General features: G+C 32.9%; 2 protein-coding genes across 4 annotated transcripts in view; both read left to right on the forward strand.

Annotated features, from left to right (window-relative positions):
- Positions 1-11170, forward strand: part of LOC139489483 (TATA element modulatory factor-like) — a 39935-nt gene extending 28765 nt beyond the window's left edge. For 2 of the 3 annotated variants that reach the window (XM_071275920.1, XM_071275919.1), the window contains 12 exons: positions 884-1040; positions 1267-1359; positions 2427-2481; positions 3008-3109; positions 3484-3676; positions 4125-4194; positions 4630-4722; positions 4965-5087; positions 5547-5687; positions 6604-6729; positions 7439-7549; positions 9193-11170. In XM_071275920.1, coding sequence (XP_071132021.1) covers positions 884-1040; positions 1267-1359; positions 2427-2481; positions 3008-3109; positions 3484-3676; positions 4125-4194; positions 4630-4722; positions 4965-5087; positions 5547-5687; positions 6604-6729; positions 7439-7549; positions 9193-9216 — 1288 coding nt within the window. In that variant the 3' untranslated portion in view covers positions 9217-11170. Of the gene's footprint in view, positions 1-883; positions 1041-1266; positions 1360-2426; positions 2482-3007; positions 3110-3483; positions 3677-4124; positions 4195-4629; positions 4723-4964; positions 5088-5546; positions 5749-6603; positions 6730-7438; positions 7550-9192 lie in introns of those variants that run through there. The other variant, XM_071275921.1, reaches the window with a different exon arrangement.
- Positions 11171-13412: 2242 nt separating this feature from the next.
- The window catches only part of LOC139487607 (renalase-like), a 41444-nt gene continuing 29264 nt past the window's right edge, over positions 13413-25592 (forward strand). The window contains exons 1-3 of the mRNA XM_071272506.1: positions 13413-13669; positions 14179-14284; positions 14899-15041. Of these exons, the coding sequence (XP_071128607.1) occupies positions 13540-13669; positions 14179-14284; positions 14899-15041 (379 nt within the window). The 5' untranslated portion in view covers positions 13413-13539. The remainder of the gene's footprint in view (positions 13670-14178; positions 14285-14898; positions 15042-25592) is intronic.

The raw sequence follows: 25592 nt of genomic DNA on the forward strand, positions 1-25592 counted from the left end.
AACTTTCTATTTGTTTTGTTTATTATTAAGTGTAACATAGTAACCAAAGAGGTAACATTATATGTTATTCAGGTCTCAGACAGGGTATATACTGTGACATTCCCGGCTTAGAGTTTATATCCCCTGAGCCGAAGGCGAAGGGGATATAAGCCCTAAGCCGGGAATGTCACAGTATATACCCTTTCTGAGACCTGAATTACACATATATTACGGATTACCCCTGACTTAATGTTATTTTCCAGTGCAGGTATTTGTTGACAACACATATATATTGAAAAACCCAACCTGATATGTTCGGCATACGTGAAGGATTTTCTAATTTGCTGTGAACATAATTTTATCGTGTATGTAATAATTTATAATAACACTTTTAACATTAAATTTAAGTATTAAAAGTGTAAAATGCGTGATTTTGTATCAAAAATGTATCATTGACTGAAGCACGTCATTATGTTCCCTCTGTGAGCCTCTGACAGTCTGATAGCTTTTGACTACGTCACATAGTAACCGGTGTTATGATGACGTTTTTGAGGTTCCAATTGGGGATAAAAACGTCGTATATACCCCGGCAGTTTCCTGAATATATACTGACATCTCTGTGTTGTTATCCAATCAAAAACCTCGACACATTTGTAATCCGTAATATACATGTATATAGTTTCAGTTCTTTTCTATGAACTTAACATCTCGTTTTCTGTTTTGATTTGAGTTCTATCCTGATCCAAGGATAGTTTTTTTTTAATTCTGGAAGCTTAAAGATATAATGTTATGTCTAAAAGTATGACAGCTTCAGGAACTCCAGATTTAATATTGTCACTCTTTTTGTGTATATGTATCCATAGATACAGATATGTATATGCTTATAAATTAATTTGAATTATAGAGAGATAGCAGAGCTGAATAAATCTAAAGCTGCCTTAGATAATCAGGCCCAGGCTGCTGCTCTCAGTCAGGAAATGCAGATACGTGAAGAACTCAAGGCTCAATTAGAGAGAGAACAAGTTAGCTTTAAACAAGAAAGAGAAACATTAATCATACAGGTATATGCTGTTTCAAAACAATTTATTATCTGGGAAGCAAATCTCACTGCACATCAATAAACTTGGTGCTTCTAAGAAAGAAAAAAAATTTAATGCTAAAACGAAAAATTCTTATTTAGCAAAACTGAAAAAAAAACAAAAACAGTCCTTTACCTCCTACCTACTTTTCTAACATTTTTGATGTGCAAAATAATGTTTAAAGCTAATTTATCCTTTTTGATTTCAGATAGAAGATTTACGACTGAGTATGCAGCGTATGGAGAAAGAACATAATCGTAGAGAAGACATGCTGCGCCAAGAAATATCAGATTTACAAGTGGTAAGTAATTTATTAAACTTAAGTATTTTCTTATCTTCATTGATTTTGTAAATTAATATGTAGGACTCTAAAGTGCAATGGGGAGGCTAAAGTTCAATGGTCTCGCTAAAGTGCGATGGTCTACGCTAAAGTGCGATGACTCTAACGCTAAAGTGCAATTGTACGAGAAAGTATAGACGTAAGAAACGTAGTTGTATTATGACGTTAATTAACATTCGTTTATACAAACTAAAAATGAACTCTCCTGAAGATTTATTACAAGTATTGATTAACAACTTTTAAATAAACCAGCATTCAATGACTTAATTAAAATCAAAACTTAACCATGATTTGTCCTCTGAAGCAAATGTGTTTGTTTTATGCTGGAAAAAGAACTTGTATCCTGTAGTCGACCATTTTACTTTTTAGATACAAAAAAGTATTCGCATAAATATCCTGTATCTTGCCTTTATTGGAAGCGAACAAACAGATTTAAAAAAATCATTGCCTGTGTTGCAGTTCACTTCACGGTCCCCGTTAAAATATTGTCGCTTTTATTGAAAAGGAACGTTGGTAAAATAAAGGTCCTTTTTTTCAAGCGAAAATTATAAATTATGGATTAAAACATCAGTTTGTTCATTGTAGGAAATTATAACATGTATTTGTACTTGCTACGAAAAGGGTTAAGCTTGGCGAACACCACTGTTTCTCGAACTAAATTAAAGTTTGAAATATCACATTATTTACCGGCTTTATAACATGGCCAAACCTCTAAATTTAGATACAATTAAGCTTACCAGTAAATCATATCACATCATATGTTATACCTTAGCATACTAGCTTTTGTAAAAAGACTTGTCTTTAACATCTATGTACTTTAATGTTTTAGCCCTTAAACATTACCTTATTGTTCCATCGCACTTTAGCATGCTATACAGTCGTACTTTAGCAAAAAAATAACCATCATACTTTAGCGTGAGACACCATTGTACTTTAGCGTAGACCATCCCACTTTTCCTACAAATATATATATTCACAGAGTAAGTAAGATTTTTCTGATCATTTATCTTTAATGTTGTTTTTTACAGCAACTACAAGAGGATGAAGCTAGAAATCAAGATTTAAGTCAAAATGTTACTTCAGGTAAGTTCAGTGTTTTTCAAAATTTAATTTTTATTTTGCCTGTTAGGAATGTTATAATGCAATAAATTCTACTTTTCTAATGTTGGCTGTAATTCCATTTCAAATGATTATTTAATTTTCAATACACCATAATTGTTTTGTAAACAAATATTTCAGGATCTACACATTTCATATCATGTATTATATGAAGCTCTTTCCCCTTTAAAAGACAGACTTCAGTAATTTAATTTAAAATCTTAAATGCTTATTTTTCTGATAAGATATGGGTATGATGAAGTATTTGTTATATGTTGTGCTGTTATTTTGTTATGCTATTCAGTTAATACGATTATGAGGCTTTACCTCCTAAGTCACACTTTTATGAATGTTAGGGCATTCATGAAGAACTGCTTATGATGATGTATTTTAGTAAACAAAAACATTTTATTGAATAATTGTTGTAAAGAAACAAGATCCCATACTTCTATTGTGTGTTCAAATCACAATAAATTATAACCTTTTTAATTTACTTTTCCCTGAATTACAGCTACTCGTCCATTGTTACGACAGATAGAAAATCTTCAGTCAACATTTGCACAACAATCAGCATCCTGGGAAAAAGTGGAGAAAAATCTCTCTGATAGATTATGTAAGATATAATATGTACTTGTTCTCATACATATAAAGTGTGGGAAAGAATCCAAGTGAAAAATATTAAAATATTTAATTCTAAACTTACAAGATAACTGTTCATCCACAAATCAGAACCGACGAGAAAGCTGAGTTTTCTTTATTGTTCAAGTCATTCTGTCTGCTTCCTAATATAAAAATTAGATGTGGTAGGATAGCTGATGAAACAGAATGTTTTTGATAATTCTGTGTTGTATTTTACTTCATTTCTTTTAAAATAACTTATCAAACTGTATTTGAATAAGTTTACTGCTTGGGTTTATATTCGTTGTAAGTAATAACATCAAAAGTTTAATTTTATACATGACAATTGAATATATTTTGTATTGACAGATGAAGCACAAACACAATTAGCCATGGTGACAGAACGAGAGAGATCTGCTAGTGAGAAACTCATGGATATAAATACACAGGTTGCCACCCTTGAATCTCAGAACAGTCATTTGAGACAAGATAAATCTCAATTAAATGCTCAGCAAGAAATTCTGAAATCTAAAGTACAAGTACTTGAGGATGCTAAAAATAGGTAAATTAAATTGTAAAATGATTTATTTTACATTTAAATAAGATTCCAACAATCATTAGATCAAGACTTCACTTCTAGAGTTTTGCATTCATAGTTGTGACTTTATTGACCATATCTCAATTTGTAACAGCTGTCTGTGAACAAGGTTTCATTAGTTGTACCATTATGTAACATCACAAGAGTTTTCACATGATATTAGCTACGCCATGTTTTTGTGTTTAAAGTTTTGTTAAATATTGCCTTTTCTTTTGGCCATTTTGTTGTCTATATATCATTATATTGCATAGCGAAATAATCATCATTTAACACTAAGCAAGATAGTTTTAAACGCTGTTGAAAAATGAAGATTTATTTGCATATAAACAAGGTGAGGTTTTAGATAAAAAAAAAAGATCTATTTTTTTTTTATGAAATTTAGAAAATTTAAAGAATTGTTAATGTATTTCAGTGAAGCAGCACAGCTGGAGGCTTTTAGACAACAAGCATCTCGAGATATGGCTGAAATCAGAAAGGAGAAGGTACGAGTAATTACCTTTAGATTTAAAAAGAACAATTATCCAAATCAGAAATTAAAATGGATACTTTATAGATCATTAAAAAGGTAGACTAGACTCACCATTAAACAAGTCCACATGTTAGATACTCATTACAAAGATAACGGATTAAATAAAATATACAGAAGGGAACCACAGCATTACCATCTACAACCATGGTAATAAAGAAATCATCTTCTAAACATCTTTCATTTAAAAAGTTATTTGTGAAATTGGAAGTGTGGAAAATTGCCTTGATTACCTATTGATTTGTGGGAATTCACATTTACATCATTTAGGCTTTAATTGATATATGCATGTTTTATGAGAAAAAATACCACATTTTCCTAAATTATTTTATTAATTTTATAAAACATTTGTTTCTACAAATACTGTATTAGAATCTTTGTTTGATTTCAGGTATTTTTAGAAACACAGCTTGACATGGAGAAAACTAAGTGTGAACAGGAAAAGAAAAAGTTCTATTTAGCCCAAGAGCAGATAACTCAATTGGTATGAACAAATGATTTCTCTAATTTAGGGGAAGATTGAAAGATTTGAAAATCATTAAGAAATTATAATTAAAAATATAGTATATTTAGTTGATATAAACTAATTGCATGTTTAAAAAAAAACATCATCCAAATGCCTTTGAATTGAAATATTTTCATTGGTTCATCTACATGCCAAGCGAGACTTAATTATATTGCAAAATGCTCTGCTTACATTAATTAAAACATGCATTTCTTTTACAGGAAAGAGATCTACAGAGACCTCAGTCACGGTCCTCTACACATTCCCCTGTCTCGATATCTAGAGCTGAAAGTGTCAGTAGTATGTCAGAGCCACCCAATGTTATGTTGGCCTCATTCACAGAGGTTTGTACATTATAATGCTACAAAAAAATATTGTTTCTATGTCATTGAATCATTGTCTGTTGCTTTATTTTATTGTTTGCTTGTCTAGTCATGATTTCTGCTATCCACCAATCAATTCTTTTAATATTTGGAAATCCTTGGGACTAATCACATACACTTATTGATTATTGTCTTGGCTAAAGTAAACAAAGATGAAGGGGTGGAGCAGTTCTAGTAACCTCTGGCCTAAATCAGTCAATCTGAAAAACAGTCTTTCACCAAATATTTCTTTGAAGTTTTCTCTGCTCCTATATATTGAAGGGACTGATATAATATTTGTTCTTCAGCTTGATGTTAAGTTGCTTATCTGGAGGCGAAATTGAAAATAAAAGTTCTGAGTAGAAAAATCAGACAATCAATATTGAAAGCATAAGGTAGGATGTAACTGTTATACATTAACTTTATTTTCTATTTCTATAGGATGATATAGATAAACACTTCATGTTAGGCACGCCAAAAACCAGCTTGTATGACAGCCTAAGAAAAAGTGGTGCTGCTAATCTACTAGAAAATCTACAGTCTCAACTGAAACTCAGAGAGGGTGAAATAATTCAGTTACAAGTGAGTAGAAAATCTACAGTCTCAACTGAAACTCAGAGAGGGTGAAATAGCTCAGTTACAGGTGAGTAGAAAATCTACAGTCTCAACTGAAACTCAGAGAGGGAGAAATAGCTCAGTTACAAGTGAGTAGAAAAAGAAATAGCTCAGTTACAGGTGAGTAGAAAATCAAGTCTCAACTGAAACTCAGAGAGGGTGAAATAGCTCAGTTACAAGTGAGTAAAAAAATCTAGTCTCAACTGAAACTCAGAGAGGGAGAGATAACTCAGTTACAAGTGAGTAGAAAATCTACAGTCTCAACTGAAACTCAGACAGGGTGAAATAGCACAGTTACAAGTGAGTAGAAAATTTTGTCTGAATTTTGTCTCAAAGAGCTTTGCTTCAAACAAGTATCAAATTTAGTATTAACTGAAACTTTAGGAGAGAGAAACATCTTGGACTCAAGTCAGTAGAAATCTTGAAGAGCACAAAAATAGCTTCTTTACTAACAAGTCTAAATATAAGTGTCAACTGAAAATATCTTATGTAGAATAGCTCAAATAGAATTGAGATAGAAATTTGGCTTATCTGACAGAGAGAAATAGCTGAGCTTCAAGTGAGTAGAACCTCTACAACCACCAACAATAGAGTGTAGAACAGGATGATTTAGCATTAGATTATTAAATATTAGTGGGTAAAAATGAACCGGTCTAAACTTTTGTAGTTAGCAACTGAGATATTTTAGCTAAGAATATATAAAACAAAGAGAAACAAAATTAACACCAATAGTTTAATGGATATCATGAATATATGTTGAGTATGTGATGGCTATTTTGATTTGAATTTTCATACAACATGTATAACTTATGTAATATTCAAGCGAAAAATGGTATTTTTCAAATCCAATTTGATTGTGCAATATTGTATTACTATTTTACAGAGTGATATTCAGCAACTAGAAAGAACGAGAGAATCAATGGCAAGAGAACTTGTTAATTTAACCAATCAAAATGAAGCACTAGAAGAAAAAGTCGAAGAGTTACCACAATTACAGAATCAATTCAAGGTACATGTAAAGTTGAAATATTTTTTCCTCATTTATGATTGTACCAATTATCAACAAATGATTATGACATCTTAATTTCAGTCTTGTTTTAGGTGTTCTGCTGATAAACAATGTTGTTGTCAAAACTATGAATAGAATGCACAGGTTAAATCCAATATTGTTTATGCACTAGTTGTTTGAAACCAGATTCTACATTATTTATGCCTGGCTTTCAATATAAGGGGGCATTATTAGTAGTATTTCAGATGTGTGAGTCAACCAATTTTACATCTGGTTTAAGTATTCTTTTATTATGGTAATTGATAATGCAGTTGTGGTAATTTCAACAATGTGATCTTTTTGAATATATGTCAGTTTATAGTTTCCACCCAGATTTTTATGTTTATTGGGCATGCAAATGTCATAATGAGAATGAGGCTTATGGACACATAGTATTGTTTTGTTATAGCGAGTCCTATTGGAATTATAGCTAAAGACCCACTGACTAAAGATGATGCTTTTCGTGTTTTTCCAAAAGTGAGAAAATAGTGGTAAAGAAGTATTTTTGTATGATGAATACTACAAAGAAATTCGTATTATGTATGGTGATCACAGGATTTACTTGATTATAGCCTACCAATCTTACAACAATGTTATCCAATAAATAGAGCCTCATGAAATATGCTACAGATTTATGGAGAACTATAACACTTTTCTTCTTTATTTTCAGGAACTGAACCAGAGGTACAATGCCATATTACAGATGTATGGAGAGAAGGTAGAAGAAGCTGATGAATTAAGATTAGACTTAAATGATGTTAAAGAAATGTATAAGATGCAGGTAAAGATTTAAAGTTTGAATTTAGAATGAAGAAACATCTAACTCAAACTCCCTAAAATTCTCATATAGAGCATTAGATGACAGTCATATTTGTTAAAGTTTTTGAATAAATATTGCCTTTATCATTTTTGTCAAGCCTTCGACTTTAGTCGAAAAAGCGAGACTAAGCAATCCTACATTCCGTCGGTGGCGGCGGCGGCGGCCACAAATATTCACTCTGTGGTTAAAGTTTTTGAAATTTTAATAACTTTCTTAAACTATACTGAATTTTTATTAAACTTGGACAGAAGCTTGTTTATGATCATAAGAAAGTATCCAGAAGTAAATTTTGTAAAAATAAAATTCCATTTTCTCCGTATTTTACTTATAAATGGACTTAGTTTTTCTGCGAGGAAACATTACATTCACTCTGTGGTTAAAGTTTTTAAAATTTTAATAACTTTCATAAACTATCCTTGATTTGTAACAAACATGGACAGAAGCTGGTTTATGATCATAAGATAGTATCAAGAAGAAAATTTTGTAAAAATGAATTTCCACTTTTCCGTATTTTACTTATAAATGGACTTAGTTTTTTTGCCAGAAACAAAACATTCACTCTGTGGTTTAAGTTTTTAAAATTTTTATAATGTTCTTAAACTATCCTGGATTTCTACCAAACTTAGACAAAAGCTTGTTTCTGATCATAAGATATTATTCAGAAGTAAATTTTGTGAAAAAAAAAATCACTTTTTCCGTATTTTACTTATAAATGGACTTAGTTTTTCTTCCAGTTAACATTGCATACAGTCTGCAGTTAAAGTTTATAAAACATTTATTAGATTCATAAACTATCCTGGATTTTTTACCAAACTTGGAAGCTTCTTTCAATCAAAAGACAGTATCGAGAGGGAAATTTTTAATGATGTTTTTCCTCATTTTTGTTGAGTCTGCGATTAACAGCAAAAGTAGGCGAGACACTGGGTTCTGTGGAACCCTTACGAATTTTTATAGTACAAGTCAATATCATATGTTAAAAAGGTAAAATTTGATACCAAACAAAATACACAACTGCTGTTGATGTGAATGAATTTCAAACTTATCACGGATTCACAAAAACCAGCATATAGTTTATACTGTGACAGTGCTTCTCAATTGATGGTGTTTAAACTTTCAGCTTACAATTGTTACCCACCATGATTTAAGTTAGTTTCCATACAATGTTTAGTTAACAGGCTATCAAGATTCATATTACAACCACACTCCTTCAGTTTAGCAGAAAACAATGCTTGATACAGAAACCCTATTTCTTCTATTGAAAACAAGCGATAAAAAGTTCCAAATTCAGTAGACCTGCAAATTTTTCTTTATGCAGGATTCCTCACTTGAAAAATGTTGATCTGACTCTCAATTACATAAACCAAAAACTTAAAAACAGCAAAGAAATGTAAATGACCTTTATGCAAATCTATAGTGATTCTCAACCATAGGATATCAGACTTAATCTTTTTTGACGAGTATACAATGCTTTAAGTCTTTTTGTTCTTAAAACCCTTATTACGCTGTATTTTATTATCATCTGGCAATTCTTAAGCAATTAATTATATTTTGTCAGATACAATGACCATTTGAATCTTTTAATGATTTTTTTAATTATTTTCCAGATTGATCATCTGTTGGCCAAATGAATTCCAGGCAAAGTACAATAACATGGGCATGTGTTGCAATAATGTGGGCATGTTTATCATTTCATAAATGGTGGACCAATAATTCCATTCAGTAACTAGCCAGTGAAATAGTAGTCTTTAACTGTTTTCATCAGAGGAAGTGTATATAAATTGGGAGAAAACAAATTCCATTGGTATCCATTAACCTAAATGAGGGATTGCTAATTCCATTTGAATTATAATCTGATCCATAAATAGACACATTCTACTTTCAGTCATACAGTTGGCTTTATAGTACAGCCTTTTGGAAAGAAAATTCATCAATAAAAACACTCTATTGTGTGGTAAAAGACTTGAATATTTCAAGCAAAATATACTGTGATATCTGTGAAGTCTAACTTCAAAAATGTATTTGTTGTTTGTGTTACATATAATATAGTGAAGCTTTTATTCCCAGACTTATACGATTTGTAAATGATTTAAATTGTTGGATTGACACCTATTTCGTAACAGACTATATGTACTCTTGAACATAAAATGAAATATCTGTATCCCTAACTATAAAATGAATACTAAGGGAGAATCAAGAACCTTATCTGAAATACAAGTTTGTAGCCTAAGTGTGCATTAGATATAGGAATTAATTGTTTAGCAGGAAACCTAATTTTATATCGTTGTTGTTGAGCATGAAACTCATAGTACAGGTATTTTTAACAAGTACTACCTGTTCAAGTGATATATATAATTTTTTAAGTGAGGTTATTAATTTGACGAATATAAATGCATGTATATGTTTATAATGGGGTATTTTGTTTTTAATACTTAAGTATGATTTTTTTCACTGCTTACAGTAATATTTAAAGAAACTGTCTCTGAAAATATTGATAATCACATATCTCTTGTATATTTACTAATTATTACTTATATAACTGTGGTCTAAAGAACACAGTATCCAAGTTCAATATGATAACTGTGTTTACTTCTTGTTGTAAATTGTTGTCATTATCACCTTGTCAAGCTATGGGGGGGGAAAGGTACCCCTACAAGTAATATAACCAGGTTGAATTTGAATTAACTGTAGATATTATGGAATTATTATTCAAATAACAAATAAGTGAACTTTCATCCTTTACATTTACTACACACATTAGTGCTTTTGCTGTAACCACAAATGAATTAAGTATTTAAAGAGAATTTATTTTCCTGCCTAAACCATATTCTCAATTTTGTGTCCTTTTGTGTCCCATATTTGAAATTGTCTATACCTACATAATGATATAGGAATATTTATTTACTGTACAAAAGTTGTATGTAAAGTCTTACTTTTTGGTGAGTTTCATGGAAACCTAAAGGTTAATATGATGTAATACCATTTCATGATGTCAAAAGTATGAATTCCTTTGTGTTAAATATTTTTGCAAATGTTGATGACAGACTGTGAAACCCTCATAGGTAATCAGTGTTGTGAAAAGCCATTTGATAGTAGAAGTGTTGATGAAATTTTTATCTAGACATATTCAGTGGGACAGTTTTTTCTTTTTCAAATTTTATTCCTTTCAATCACAAAGTGGACTATATATTGAGTAAGTTTGTGAATGGCCGTTCATTCACACAGCTGATTTGGTGTTATGTTTTGTTAGTGAATGGCAGAGTTGACACATCAACTAACTTCTTCAAAATAACTACTGTTGAAAATTAGGAAGATTTTGTACCCTAGGCATGAATTGCTATAATATATTATAATAATGCATTCAGTATACTTCAAACAAATAGTGCTGAAACAAATTTTTACTACCAGGGAATTATCTTTCTGTCGGTATATATAACTATTTGAAATGAATTTCAACTTTATTTCAATAATGTGGTTTATTTGTGAGGGATTTATTTTATATGGAAAACTTATGTTGTTATATAAATGTGCTTACTTGTGATAATTTATTTTTAATGATTATTGAATTAAAATTATGAAATTGAACCTTTGTTATTCTTTATCAATTATATCAGTCATGACTCATCATGTGCTCTTCATAAAAGAATGATAAAATCTCCAGTTGACCATATCATACATGTGTGGTTTTTAAAACTGGAGATGAACATAATTTATCAACAGGCAAAGCTGTTTCTACTGGTAGATTACAACCAGTAGAAGTAAAGGCTGTCACTGACAAGATTCACCATAACTATCAGACATTTTGTAGTTTAACAAGCATCAGCCATGTTGATCAATGTATGTTGGGTATGGTGGTTGATCATTATCCAATACAAAATATATAAAATGACCCTAAACAAGATCTTCAAGTGAGCAAACGTCACTGATTGCATTTAACGGAAAATATTAATTTGTAGATGGCAAAATGGCAATTTGTTTACCGGATGAGGGATTCAGGCTCTCTGGATCTTCTTGTCAATGATTTTGGCAGTATTTGCAGTTTTGCAGTGAATGAGACTTTATATTTATATTATAACCTATCAAATAGACCTAAAGAAGAGATTTTGGTGAAGAAATTGAGATTTCTATCAAACATAGGGCTTTTACAAACTAAATATTAAATCAGATATAAAAAGAAATGTTACAATAAATAATTTTCTAAAATATCTTTCTAGCTGAAAGATGTGCTTTGTTTCCAATAAGAAAAAATGTAAATTTACTTGTTTTCCTTAATTTTTGTGGAAAAATCAATAGTATGCTCTATGTGACTACATGAATAAAACATTAATTAAAAAGGTATAATTCCTATTTAGTCAATGTTTCAACTACGATTCATTGTTGTATTGGTCAATTAATCCTTATTCGAAAATTTAGCTACAAATAAGCTTAAAAAAATATGACTTTTTGTTCTATGCCGTGTACTGGTCAGTGGGGAGTTGGATGATCAGAGAATTGCATGCCAATGAGAGTGGACGTGAACATTTTGGCAGAGAGAATCCTTTAACATCATTGAAATTGTTTTGTCAAATAGGTTATTATTCTTACATGGTATATTTTATGTTTTGGATTAATTTTTTGTTGTTGAAAGTTTTTGCACATATTTTCAGGATTGTTTAAGACAGGTGGTTAGATGGAATTCATTATTAGTTTCCATGTGGGAAACTATTAGACCAATTTATTTGATGTCTGAGGGTTTTACCTGTTCTCCATATGATTTGGTAGTTTCTTTTTGAAATCCTTAATTGTAGGATTTTCAGCTTTCCAATACCAAGTAAACAGCTGGGTATTTTTCGGAATTGGGTTGAATTCCAAGTATGTACGTTCAGGTTTCCCATTCATTGTCTAGGCATCAGGTGAATTTGTGTGTTTATAGGTATAGGAACATGTGGTATGAGTGCCAATGAGACAACTCTCCATCCAAATAACAATTTATAAAAGTAAACCATTATAGGTCAAGGTACGACCTTCAACACTGAGCATTGGCTCACACCAAACAACAAGCTATAAAGGGCCCCAAAATTACAAGTGTAAAACCATTCAAACAGGAAAACCAAGGGTCTAGTCTATATAAAAAGAAACACAAACAAACGACAACTACTGTACATCAGATTCCTGACTTAGGACAGGTGCAAACATTTGCAGCGGGATTAAACACTTTAATGGTACCAAACCTTCTCCCTTTCACTGAGACAATAGTATAACATCACAACATAGAAAAACACTATAAAATATCAATTGGAAGGCTTAACTAAATAAATAAAAAAGTAAATTAACACACTATGAACGTATAATTTTGAGATGCAATACCTGAATGCATATACAACATAATCAATAAAGTTGTTAGGGATAAATATCTAATGTCAAAAGTAAATAAACAAGTTTACATTAAGCTAGTGGTAAGATATCACTGTGAAATATTTAATATAATTTTGTCGTCTAGTATACTAAATCTTCCTAGTATTAGGAATACCAAGAAAGTTTGGTGATATAAATAATCATATTCTAACATTTGGTACATATGGGGTGAATATCAACAATAAAACTATACAATTAGAGCTAGATAAAACTTCCTGTATAGATTATTAAGGTATGTTTTATTGCATTATAATTATTGTATTTGGGGAAGGTTAACTTTCTGGTAGTAATGTCTGGGTAAATGCAAATGCTCACATTAAATCTGTACTGATACAGTGTTAAATGACCTCCTTTACACCATAACCCATGGTGGTGCTCTTACTTAAGGAGGAAGATACAGAACATACAATCATACCTTGTTCTGTCACATCGTTTTTAGTTTCACTCCCCAAACCATCACATCCCCTTATGTAATCAAATTGATCAAATGACCTAAATTATGTGAAGAACAGTGAATTTCATACGTGTTGAAGAACTGTTAGAAACAAATTAATTTAGAAATGTTGGCCAACACTTTTGAGCGAATTGTCATAGCTGGAGCAGGCATGACAGGTGCACTGTCGGCTGCACTTTTGAAATTTGACCATACCAGCTCAGAAATCGTGATAATAGACAAATCCAGAGGAACAGGTAAATTATCAACTCTCACTATTTAGAATAGCAATTATTCAAAGGAAAATATGGATTTTTATTTGGGTATTCAGGACTTGAGCTACCCAGCAAAATCTAGGAAAAATCTCACTTCCACAACCACAAAAGGCTACATCTAGTCGACTGGGTGTTCACAACAGTGTTTTCAATCATTTTCGTCATCAGTAATTGACATTTTAACCCACTAATGCCATAACTTACATGAGGAAAAAAGTATTTCGGCAAAATAGATATGTAACTTTAGAAGAAAACAATGCAAATGGCCTATATTAGTTCATGTTTCGCCATATATAGCATTAAATATGTTATATTCCTGTCCATATCACTTGTCAAATTTTGTTTATTTTCATAATTTTTTCTGCATGAAGTGATTGTGTGTCATGAATTGATACACTGTTTTCTTCCTTTTCCTTTAGAACTTTAATCGCTTGAGATGAGATATTTTTGAGATCTAGATAGTTACACATTAATTTATATTTACATTACAGGAGGGAGAATGTCAACAAGTCGTAGTAGTGAAGTAGAAGCATCCACTGTTGATTTAGGAGCTCAGTATATCTCTGTTGCTAAAGACTATCAGATAAAACACAAGACGTAAGAACTGTAATGCATATAAGTCTCATCATATCACTGTAGATAATCCTGACCGTGAGTGACCTGCATGGGTAGTCAGGGTTGTTCAACACTCCCTAGTAGTAATGTAGATAAAAAACAAAAAGAGAGTAGAAAATATAACAAAATCAGATTCAAATAACTCATGAACTTTTAGTAATGTAAAATGTTTGTCTTTATGACATATAATAATTTAAACATATATAGCAGGTAATGTACATCTAAACTGTTTAAGATTATTGAAGCCAATAATACAAGAGTTTGTATTATTTAAAGATAGATATAGAACAATTATAATGGTACCGTTAAATTTTTCTTATGAACTATAAATTACTCTGATTTTGTTTGGTGATTATTATTTACACACCAAATTATGCACACTTTGCATGTATATGTATAACTTCAAATAGCAAACTAGGTTTTATATTTAGAAAAGGCAAGAGGTTTAACAGTGGTGACCACATTCAAATATAAAATTCATTTTTGGTCACCATTGACTTCTATACACTGCACACAAAAAAAGTTGAGTAAAATAATGAAGTAGATGTTTCTAGCAGTTGTCTTAGCTTTAATTTTATACATTTATAATTTTGAAGATTCCATGATGAGCTTGTTTCCAATGGTTTACTGGCACCTTTGATTGGCTCAATAGAAGGAGACAGAAGTGCTGGGGATACAGTCCACTATGTTACACCAAAAGGAGTTAGTTCTCTTGTTAAACATTTTATTAAAAAATCTGGTAAATATTTATTATGTAGAAATGAGGAAGGGGGACCCTTTAATATTAACTTGAACCTGTATATATATGATGTTCTCCCTGCTGACTGCCATTGGCGATTACCAAATAAAATTGATCACAAGATGTAACAAAATGGATCTTAATATAAATTTAATACTAAACAGAAAAAAAATTTAACTTGTGGCCTAGATGTTATGCCACAAACATACGGTGTCAATATTTTTTTAGTACACCAGATCCGGATTTCGACAATAAATGTCTCTTCAGTGATGTTAGGGATCGAAACGGTATTTGGAAGGCCATATAAAAAGTACCCTCATTTTAAAAAAAAGTACCCTCATTTTTAGATAGACTTGAATTTTAAGAGTCAATATATATATTGAGTTACTTAGTTATTGTCTTAATTTGTTTTGTTATATGTCACAAACTGTAAAGTTTATATGGCAATAAAATATTGAATTGAAAAGACTGAAATGATATTGATTTAAAAATATAGTTTTATTTACATGTATGATGGATATTTACTGGGCAATATGTTTTGTTTTGAAGAATAAGAAATCTTAATTAGGGCCCCAAAGTTATCAGTATGTCCATCCATACATAACAAATTTTGTCCACTCTATATCTAACGGAAAGTTATGATTTCATACTTTATACTTTACAATATGTTCATATGTATATAGAAGTTCAAACGTATATATATATGAACCAAAACCAGGGGGTGCATATTGTATGTACAAATTCATAGGTCAAAGGACAAGGTAAAAATTTTTGGTTTCAGTTGACAACCCCATATTCTAAAGGTAAAGATCATGTTTGCTCTATATCTTGAGAATCTAATGATTTAAAATTTTATACTTGACATGTATATTAACCCACACCAGGGTGTGTGTCCTAATGTATGTTCAAGTTTCTAGGTCAAAATTCAAGGTCAAAACTAGTTTCAGTTGACAACCCCATGTCTTATGGTAAAGATCATGTCCGCTCTATATCATGTCTTATGGTAAAGATCATGTCCGCTCTATATCATGTCTTATGGTAAAGATCATGTCCGCTGTATATCATGTCTTATGGTGAAGATCATGTCCACTGTATATCATGTCTTATGGTAAAGATCATGTCCGCTCTATATCATGTCCTATGGTAAAGATCATGTCCGCTCTATATCATGTCTTATGGTAAAGATCATGTCCACTATATATCATGTCCTATGGTAAAGATCATGTCCACTGTATATCATGTCCTATGGTAAAGATCATGTCCGCTCTATATCATGTCTTATGGTAAAGATCATGTCCACTGTATATTATGTCTTATGGTAAAGATCATGTCCACTGTATATCATGTCTTATGGTAAAGATCATGTCCGCTCTATATCATGTCCTATGGTAAAGATCATGTCCGCTCTATATCATGTCTTATGGTAAAGATCATGTCCACTGTATATCATGTCTTATGGTAAAGATCATGTCCACTGTATATTATGTCCTATGGTAAAGATCATGTCCACTGTATATCATGTCCTATGGTAAAGATCATGTCCACTGTATATCATGTCTTATGGTAAAGATCATGTCCACTGTATATCATGTCCTATGGTAAAGATCATGTCCACTGTATATCATGTCCTATGGTAAAGATCATGTCCACTCTATATCATGTCCTATGGTAAAGATCATGTCTGCTCTATATCATGTCTTATGGTAAAGATCATGTCCACTGTATATCATGTCCTATGGTAAAGATCATGTCCGCTGTATATCATGTCCTATGGTAAAGATCATGTCCACTCTATATCATGTCCTATGGTAAAGATCATGTCTGCTCTATATCATGTCTTATGGTAAAGATCATGTCCGCTCTATATCATGTCTTATGGTAAAGATCATGTCCACTCTATTATCATGTCCTATGGTAAAGATCATGTCCGCTGTATATCATGTCTTATGGTAAAGATCATGTCCACTGTATATCATGTCTTATGGTAAAGATCATGTCCACTGTATATCATGTCTTATGGTAAAGATCATGTCCGCTCTATATCATGTCTTATGGTAAAGATCATGTCCACTGTATATCATGTCTTATGGTAAAGATCATGTCCACTGTATATCATGTCCTATGGTAAAGATCATGTCCACTGTATATCATGTCCTATGGTAAAGATCATGTCCGCTGTATATCATGTCCTATGGTAAAGATCATGTCCACTCTATATCATGTCCTATGGTAAAGATCATGTCCACTGTATATCATGTCCTATGGTAAAGATCATGTCCGCTGTATATCATGTCCTATGGTAAAGATCATGTCCACTCTATATCATGTCCTATGGTAAAGATCATGTCTGCTCTATATCATGTCTTATGGTAAAGATCATGTCCGCTCTATATCATGTCTTATGGTAAAGATCATGTCCACTCTATTATCATGTCCTATGGTAAAGATCATGTCCGCTGTATATCATGTCTTATGGTAAAGATCATGTCCACTGTATATCATGTCTTATGGTAAAGATCATGTCCACTGTATATCATGTCTTATGGTAAAGATCATGTCCACTGTATATCATGTCTTATGGTAAAGATCATGTCCACTGTATATCATGTCCTATGGTAAAGATCATGTCCACTGTATATCATGTCCTATGGTAAAGATCATGTCCGCTGTATATCATGTCCTATGGTAAAGATCATGTCCACTCTATATCATGTCCTATGGTAAAGATCATGTCTGCTCTATATCATGTCTTATGGTAAAGATCATGTCCGCTCTATATCATGTCTTATGGTAAAGATCATGTCCACTCTATTATCATGTCCTATGGTAAAGATCATGTCCGCTGTATATCATGTCTTATGGTAAAGATCATGTCCACTGTATATCATGTCTTATGGTAAAGATCATGTCCACTATATATCATGTCTTATGGTAAAGATCATGTCCGCTCTATATCATGTCTTATGGTAAAGATCATGTCCACTGTATATCATGTCTTATGGTAAAGATCATGTCCACTGTATATCATGTCTTATGGTAAAGATCATGTCCACTGTATATCATGTCTTATGGTAAAGATCATGTCCACTGTATATCATGTCTTATGGTAAAGATCATGTCCGCTCTATATCATGTCTTATGGTAAAGATCATGTCCACTGTATATCATGTCTTATGGTAAAGATCATGTCCGCTCTATATCATGTCTTATGGTAAAGATCATGTCCGCTGTATATCATGTCTTATGGTAAAGATCATGTCCGCTCTATATCATGTCTTATGGTAAAGATCATGTCCACTGTATATCATGTCCTATGGTAAAGATCATGTCCACTCTATATCATGTCTTATGGTAAAGATCATGTCCACTCTATATCATGTCCTATGGTAAAGATCATGTCCACTGTATATTATGTCCTATGGTAAAGATCATGTCCACTCTATATTATGTCCTATGGTAAAGATCATGTCCACTCTATATTATGTCCTATGGTAAAGATCATGTCCACTGTATATCATGTCTTATGGTAAAGATCATGTCCGCTCTATATCATGTCCTATGGTAAAGATCATGTCCACTGTATATCATGTCCTATGGTAAAGATCATGTCCACTGTATATCATGTCCTATGGTAAAGATCATGTCCACTGTATATCATGTCTTATGGTAAAGATCATGTCCACTGTATATCATGTCTTATGGTAAAGATCATGTCCGCTGTATATCATGTCTTATGGTAAAGATCATGTCCACTGTATATCATGTCTTATGGTAAAGATCATGTCCACTGTATATCATGTCCTATTGTAAAGATCATGTCCGCTGTATATCATGTCTTATGGTAAAGATCATGTCCGCTGTATATCATGTCTTATGGTAAAGATCATGTCCACTGTATATCATGTCTTATGGTAAAGATCATGTCCACTCTATATCATGTCTTATGGTAAAGATCATGTCCGCTGTATATTATGTCCTATTGTAAAGATCATGTCCGCTGTATATCATGTCTTATGGTAAAGATCATGTCCACTCTATATCATGTCTTATGGTAAAGATCATGTCCACTGTATATTATGTCCTATTGTAAAGATCATGTCCGCTGTATATCATGTCTTATGGTAAAGATCATGTCCACTCTATATCATGTCTTATGGTAAAGATCATGTCCACTGTATATTATGTCCTATTGTAAAGATCATGTCCGCTGTATATCATGTCCTATGGTAAAGATCATGTCCACTCTATATCATGTCTTATGGTAAAGATCATGTCCACTGTATATTATGTCCTATTGTAAAGATCATGTCCGCTCTATATCATGTCCTATGGTAAAGATCATGTCCACTGTATATCATGTCTTATGGTAAAGATCATGTCCACTCTATATCATGTCTTATGGTAAAGATCATGTCCGCTGTATATTATGTCCTATTGTAAAGATCATGTCCGCTGTATATCATGTCCTATGGTAAAGATCATGTCCACTCTATATCATGTCTTATGGTAAAGATCATGTCCGCTGTATATCATGTCCTATGGTAAAGATCATGTCCACTCTATATCATGTCTTATGGTAAAGATCATGTCCGCTGTATATCATGTCCTATGGTAAAGATCATGTCCACTCTATTATCATGTCCTATGGTAAAGATCATGTCCGCTCTATATCATGTCTTATGGTAAAGATCATGTCCACTCTATATCATGTCCTATGGTAAAGATCATGTCCGCTGTATATCATGTCCTATGGTAAAGATCATGTCCACTGTATATCATGTCTTATGGTAAAGATCATGTCTGCTCTATATCATGTCTTATGGTAAAGATCATGTCCGCTGTATATCATGTCTTATGGTAAAGATCATGTCCACTCTATTATCATGTCCTATGGTAAAGATCATGTCCGCTCTATATCCTGTCCTATGGTAAAGATCATGTCCACTGTATATTATGTCTTATGGTAAAGATCATGTCCACTGTATATCATGTCTTATGGTAAAGATCATGTCCACTGTATATCATGTCCTATGGTAAAGATCATGTCCACTCTATATCATGTCTTATGGTAAAGATCATGTCCACTGTATATCATGTCCTATGGTAAAGATCATGTCCACTCTATATCATGTCTTATGGTAAAGATCATGTCCGCTGTATATCATGTCTTATGGTAAAGATCATGTCCACTCTATTATCATGTCTTATGGTAAAGATCATGTCCACTCTTTATCATGTCTTATGGTAAAGATCATGTCCACTGTATATCATGTCTTATGGTAAAGATCATGTCCACTGTATATCATGTCCTATGGTAAAGATCATGTCCGCTCTATATCATGTCTTATGGTAAAGATCATGTCCACTGTATATCATGTCCTATGGTAAAGATCATGTCCACTGTATATTATGTCCTATGGTAAAGATCATGTCCGCTCTATATCATGTCCTATGGTAAAGATCATGTCCGCTCTATATCATGTCTTATGGTAAAGATCATGTCCGCTCTATATCATGTCCACTGTATATCATGTCCTATGGTAAAGATCATGTCCGCTGTATATCATGTCTTATGGTAAAGATCATGTCCACTGTATATCATGTCTTATGGTAAAGATCATGTCCACTGTATATCATGTCCTATGGTAAAGATCATGTCCGCTCTATATCATGTCCTATGGTAAAGATCATGTCCACTCTATATCATGTCTTATGGTAAAGATCATGTCCGCTCTATATCATGTCTTATGGTAAAGATCATGTCCACTCTATATCATGTCTTATGGTAAAGATCATGTCTGCTCTATATCATGTCCTATGGTAAAGATCATGTCCACTCTTTATCATGTCTTATGGTAAAGATCATGTCTGCTCTATATCATGTCTTATGGTAAAGATCATGTCCACTCTATATCATGTCCTATGGTAAAGATCATGTCCACTGTATATCATGTCCTATGGTAAAGATCATGTCCACTGTATATCATGTCCTATGGTAAAGATCATGTCCGCTGTATATCATGTCCTATGGTAAAGATCATGTCCACTCTATATCATGTCCTATGGTAAAGATCATGTCTGCTCTATATCATGTCTTATGGTAAAGATCATGTCCGCTCTATATCATGTCTTATGGTAAAGATCATGTCCACTCTATTATCATGTCCTATGGTAAAGATCATGTCCGCTGTATATCATGTCTTATGGTAAAGATCATGTCCACTGTATATCATGTCTTATGGTAAAGATCATGTCCACTGTATATCATGTCTTATGGTAAAGATCATGTCCACTGTATATCATGTCTTATGGTAAAGATCATGTCCGCTCTATATCATGTCCTATGGTAAAGATCATGTCCGCTCTATATCATGTCTTATGGTAAAGATCATGTCCACTGTATATCATGTCTCATGGTAAAGATCATGTCCACTCTATATCATGTCCTATGGTAAAGATCATGTCCACTGTTTATCATGTCTTATGGTAAAGATCATGTCCACTGTATATCATGTCTTATGGTAAAGATCATGTCCACTGTATATTATGTCCTATGGTAAAGATCATGTCCGCTCTATATCATGTCCTATGGTAAAGATCATGTCCGCTGTATATCATGTCTTATGGTGAAGATCATGTCCACTGTATATCATGTCTTATGGTAAAGATCATGTCCGCTCTATATCATGTCCTATGTTAAAGATCATGTCCACTGTATATCATGTCTTATGGTAAAGATCATGTCCACTGTATATCATGTCCTATGGTAAAGATCATGTCCGCGCTATATCATGTCTTATGGTAAAGATCATGTCCGCTGTATATCATGTCCTATGGTAAAGATCATGTCCGCTGTATATCATGTCCTATGGTAAAGATCATGTCCACTGTATATCATGTCTTATGGTAAAGATCATGTCCGCTCTATATCATGTCCTATGGTAAAGATCATGTCCACTGTATATCATGTCCTATGGTAAAGATCATGTCCACTGTATATCATGTCTTATGGTAAAGATCATGTCCACTGTATATCATGTCCTATGGTAAAGATCATGTCCGCTCTATATCATGTCCTATGGTAAAGATCATGTCCACTCTATATCATGTCTTATGGTAAAGATCATGTCCGCTCTATATCATGTCTTATGGTAAAGATCATGTCCACTCTATATCATGTCTTATGGTAAAGATCATGTCTGCTCTATATCATGTCCTATGGTAAAGATCATGTCTATATCATGTCCTATGGTAAAGATCATGTCCACTGTATATCATGTCCTATGGTAAAGATCATGTCCACTGTATATCATGTCCTATGGTAAAGATCATGTCCACTGTATATCATGTCCTATGGTAAAGATCATGTCCGCTGTATATCATGTCCTATGGTAAAGATCATGTCCACTCTATATCATGTCCTATGGTAAAGATCATGTCTGCTCTATATCATGTCTTATGGTAAAGATCATGTCCGCTCTATATCATGTCTTATGGTAAAGATCATGTCCACTCTATTATCATGTCCTATGGTAAAGATCATGTCCGCTGTATATCATGTCTTATGGTAAAGATCATGTCCACTGTATATCATGTCTTATGGTAAAGATCATGTCCACTGTATATCATGTCTTATGGTAAAGATCATGTCCACTGTATATCATGTCTTATGGTAAAGATCATGTCCGCTCTATATCATGTCCTATGGTAAAGATCATGTCCGCTCTATATCATGTCTTATGGTAAAGATCATGTCCACTGTATATCATGTCTTATGGTAAAGATCATGTCCACTCTATATCATGTCCTATGGTAAAGATCATATCCACTGTTTATCATGTCTTATGGTAAAGATCATGTCCACTGTATATCATGTCTTATGGTAAAGATCATGTCCACTGTATATTATGTCCTATGGTAAAGATCATGTCCGCTCTATATCATGTCCTATGGTAAAGATCATGTCCGCTGTATATCATGTCTTATGGTGAAGATCATGTCCACTGTATATCATGTCTTATGGTAAAGATCATGTCCGCTCTATATCATGTCATATGTTAAAGATCATGTCCACTGTATATCATGTCTTATGGTAAAGATCATGTCCACTGTATATCATGTCCTATGGTAAAGATCATGTCCACTGTATATCATGTCTTATGGTAAAGATCATGTCCACTGTATATTATGTCCTATGGTAAAGATCATGTCCACTGTATATCATGTCCTATGGTAAAGATCATGTCCACTGTATATCATGTCTTATGGTAAAGATCATGTCCGCTCTATATCATGTCTTATGGTAAAGATCATGTCCGCTGTATATCATGTCTTATGGTAAAGATCATGTCCACTGTATATTATGTCCTATGGTAAAGATCATGTCCGCTCTATATCATGTCTTATGGTAAAGATCATGTCCACTGTATATTATGTCCTATGGTAAAGATCATGTCCGCTCTATATCATGTCTTATGGTAAAGATCATGTCCACTGTATATCATGTCTTATGGTAAAGATCATGTCCACTGTATATCATGTCCTATGGTAAAGATCATGTCCGCTCTATATCATGTCTTATGGTAAAGATCATGTCCGCTGTATATTATGTCCTATGGTAAAGATCATGTCCACTGTATATCATGTCCTATGGTAAAGATCATGTCCACTCTATATCATGTCCTATGGTAAAGATCATGTCCGCTGTATATCATGTCTTATGGTAAAGATCATGTCCGCTGTATATCATGTCCTATGGTAAAGATCATGTCCACTGTATATCATGTCTTATGGTAAAGATCATGTCCGCTCTATATCATGTCTTATGGTAAAGATCATGTCCGCTGTATATTATGTCCTATGGTGAAGATCATGTCCACTGTATATCATGTCCTATGGTAAAGATCATGTCCACTCTATATCATGTCCTATGGTAAAGATCATGTCCGCTGTATATCATGTCTTATGGTAAAGATCATGTCCGCTGTATATCATGTCCTATGGTAAAGATCATGTCCACTGTATATCATGTCTTATGGTAAAGATCATGTCCGCTCTATATCATGTCCTATGGTAAAGATCATGTCCACTGTATATCATGTCCTATGGTAAAGATCATGTCCACTGTATATCATGTCTTATGGTAAAGATCATGTCCGCTCTATATCATGTCTTATGGTAAAGATCATGTCCACTGTATATCATGTCCTATGGTAAAGATCATGTCCACTGTATATCATGTCTTATGGTAAAGATCATGTCCGCTCTATATCATGTCCTATGGTAAAGATCATGTCCACTCTATTATCATGTCCTATGGTAAAGATCATGTCCGCTCTATATCATGTCTTATGGTAAAGATCATGTCCACTGTATATCATGTCCTATGGTAAAGATCATGTCCGCTCTATATCATGTCCTATGGTAAAGATCATGTCCGCTGTATATCATGTCTTATGGTAAAGATCATGTCCGCTCTATATTATGTCCTATGGTAAAGATCATGTCCACTGTATATTATGTCCTATGGTAAAGATCATGTCCGCTCTATATCATGTCCTATGGTAAAGATCATGTCCGCTCTATATCATGTCTTATGGTAAAGATCATGTCCGCTCTATATCATGTCTTATGGTAAAGATCATGTCCACTGTATATCATGTCCTATGGTAAAGATCATGTCCGCTGTATATCATGTCTTATGGTAAAGATCATGTCCACTGTATATCATGTCTTATGGTAAAGATCATGTCAACTGTATATCATGTCTTATGGTAAAGATCATGTCCACTGTATATCATGTCCTATGGTAAAGATCATGTCCGCTCTATATCATGTCCTATGGTAAAGATCATGTCCACTGTATATCATGTCTTATGGTGAAGATCATGTCCACTGTATATCATGTCTTATGGTAAAGATCATGTCCGCTCTATATCATGTCCTATGGTAAAGATCATGTCCACTGTATATCATGTCTTATGGTGAAGATCATGTCCACTGTATATCATGTCTTATGGTAAAGATCATGTCCGCTCTATATCATGTCCTATGGTAAAGATCATGTCCACTGTATATCATGTCTTATGGTAAAGATCATGTCCACTGTATATTATGTCCTATGGTAAAGATCATGTCCGCTCTATATCATGTCTTATGGTAAAGATCATGTCCACTGTATATCATGTCTTATGGTAAAGATCATGTCCGCTCTATATCATGTCCTATGGTAAAGATCATGTCCACTGTATATCATGTCTTATGGTAAAGATCATGTCCACTGTATATCATGTCTTATGGTAAAGATCATGTCCACTGTATATCATGTCTTATGGTAAAGATCATGTCCACTGTATATTATGTCCTATGGTAAAGATCATGTCCACTCTATATCATGTCCTATGGTAAAGATCATGTCCACTGTATATCATGTCTTATGGTAAAGATCATGACCGCTCTATATCCTGTCCTATGGTAAAGATCATGTCCGCTCTATATCATGTCTTATGGTAAAGATCATGTCCACTGTATATCATGTCTTATGGTAAAGAT

This window comes from Mytilus edulis, chromosome 9 (genome assembly GCF_963676685.1).
Source record: "Mytilus edulis chromosome 9, xbMytEdul2.2, whole genome shotgun sequence".
Lineage (NCBI taxonomy): Eukaryota > Metazoa > Mollusca > Bivalvia > Mytilida > Mytilidae > Mytilus > Mytilus edulis.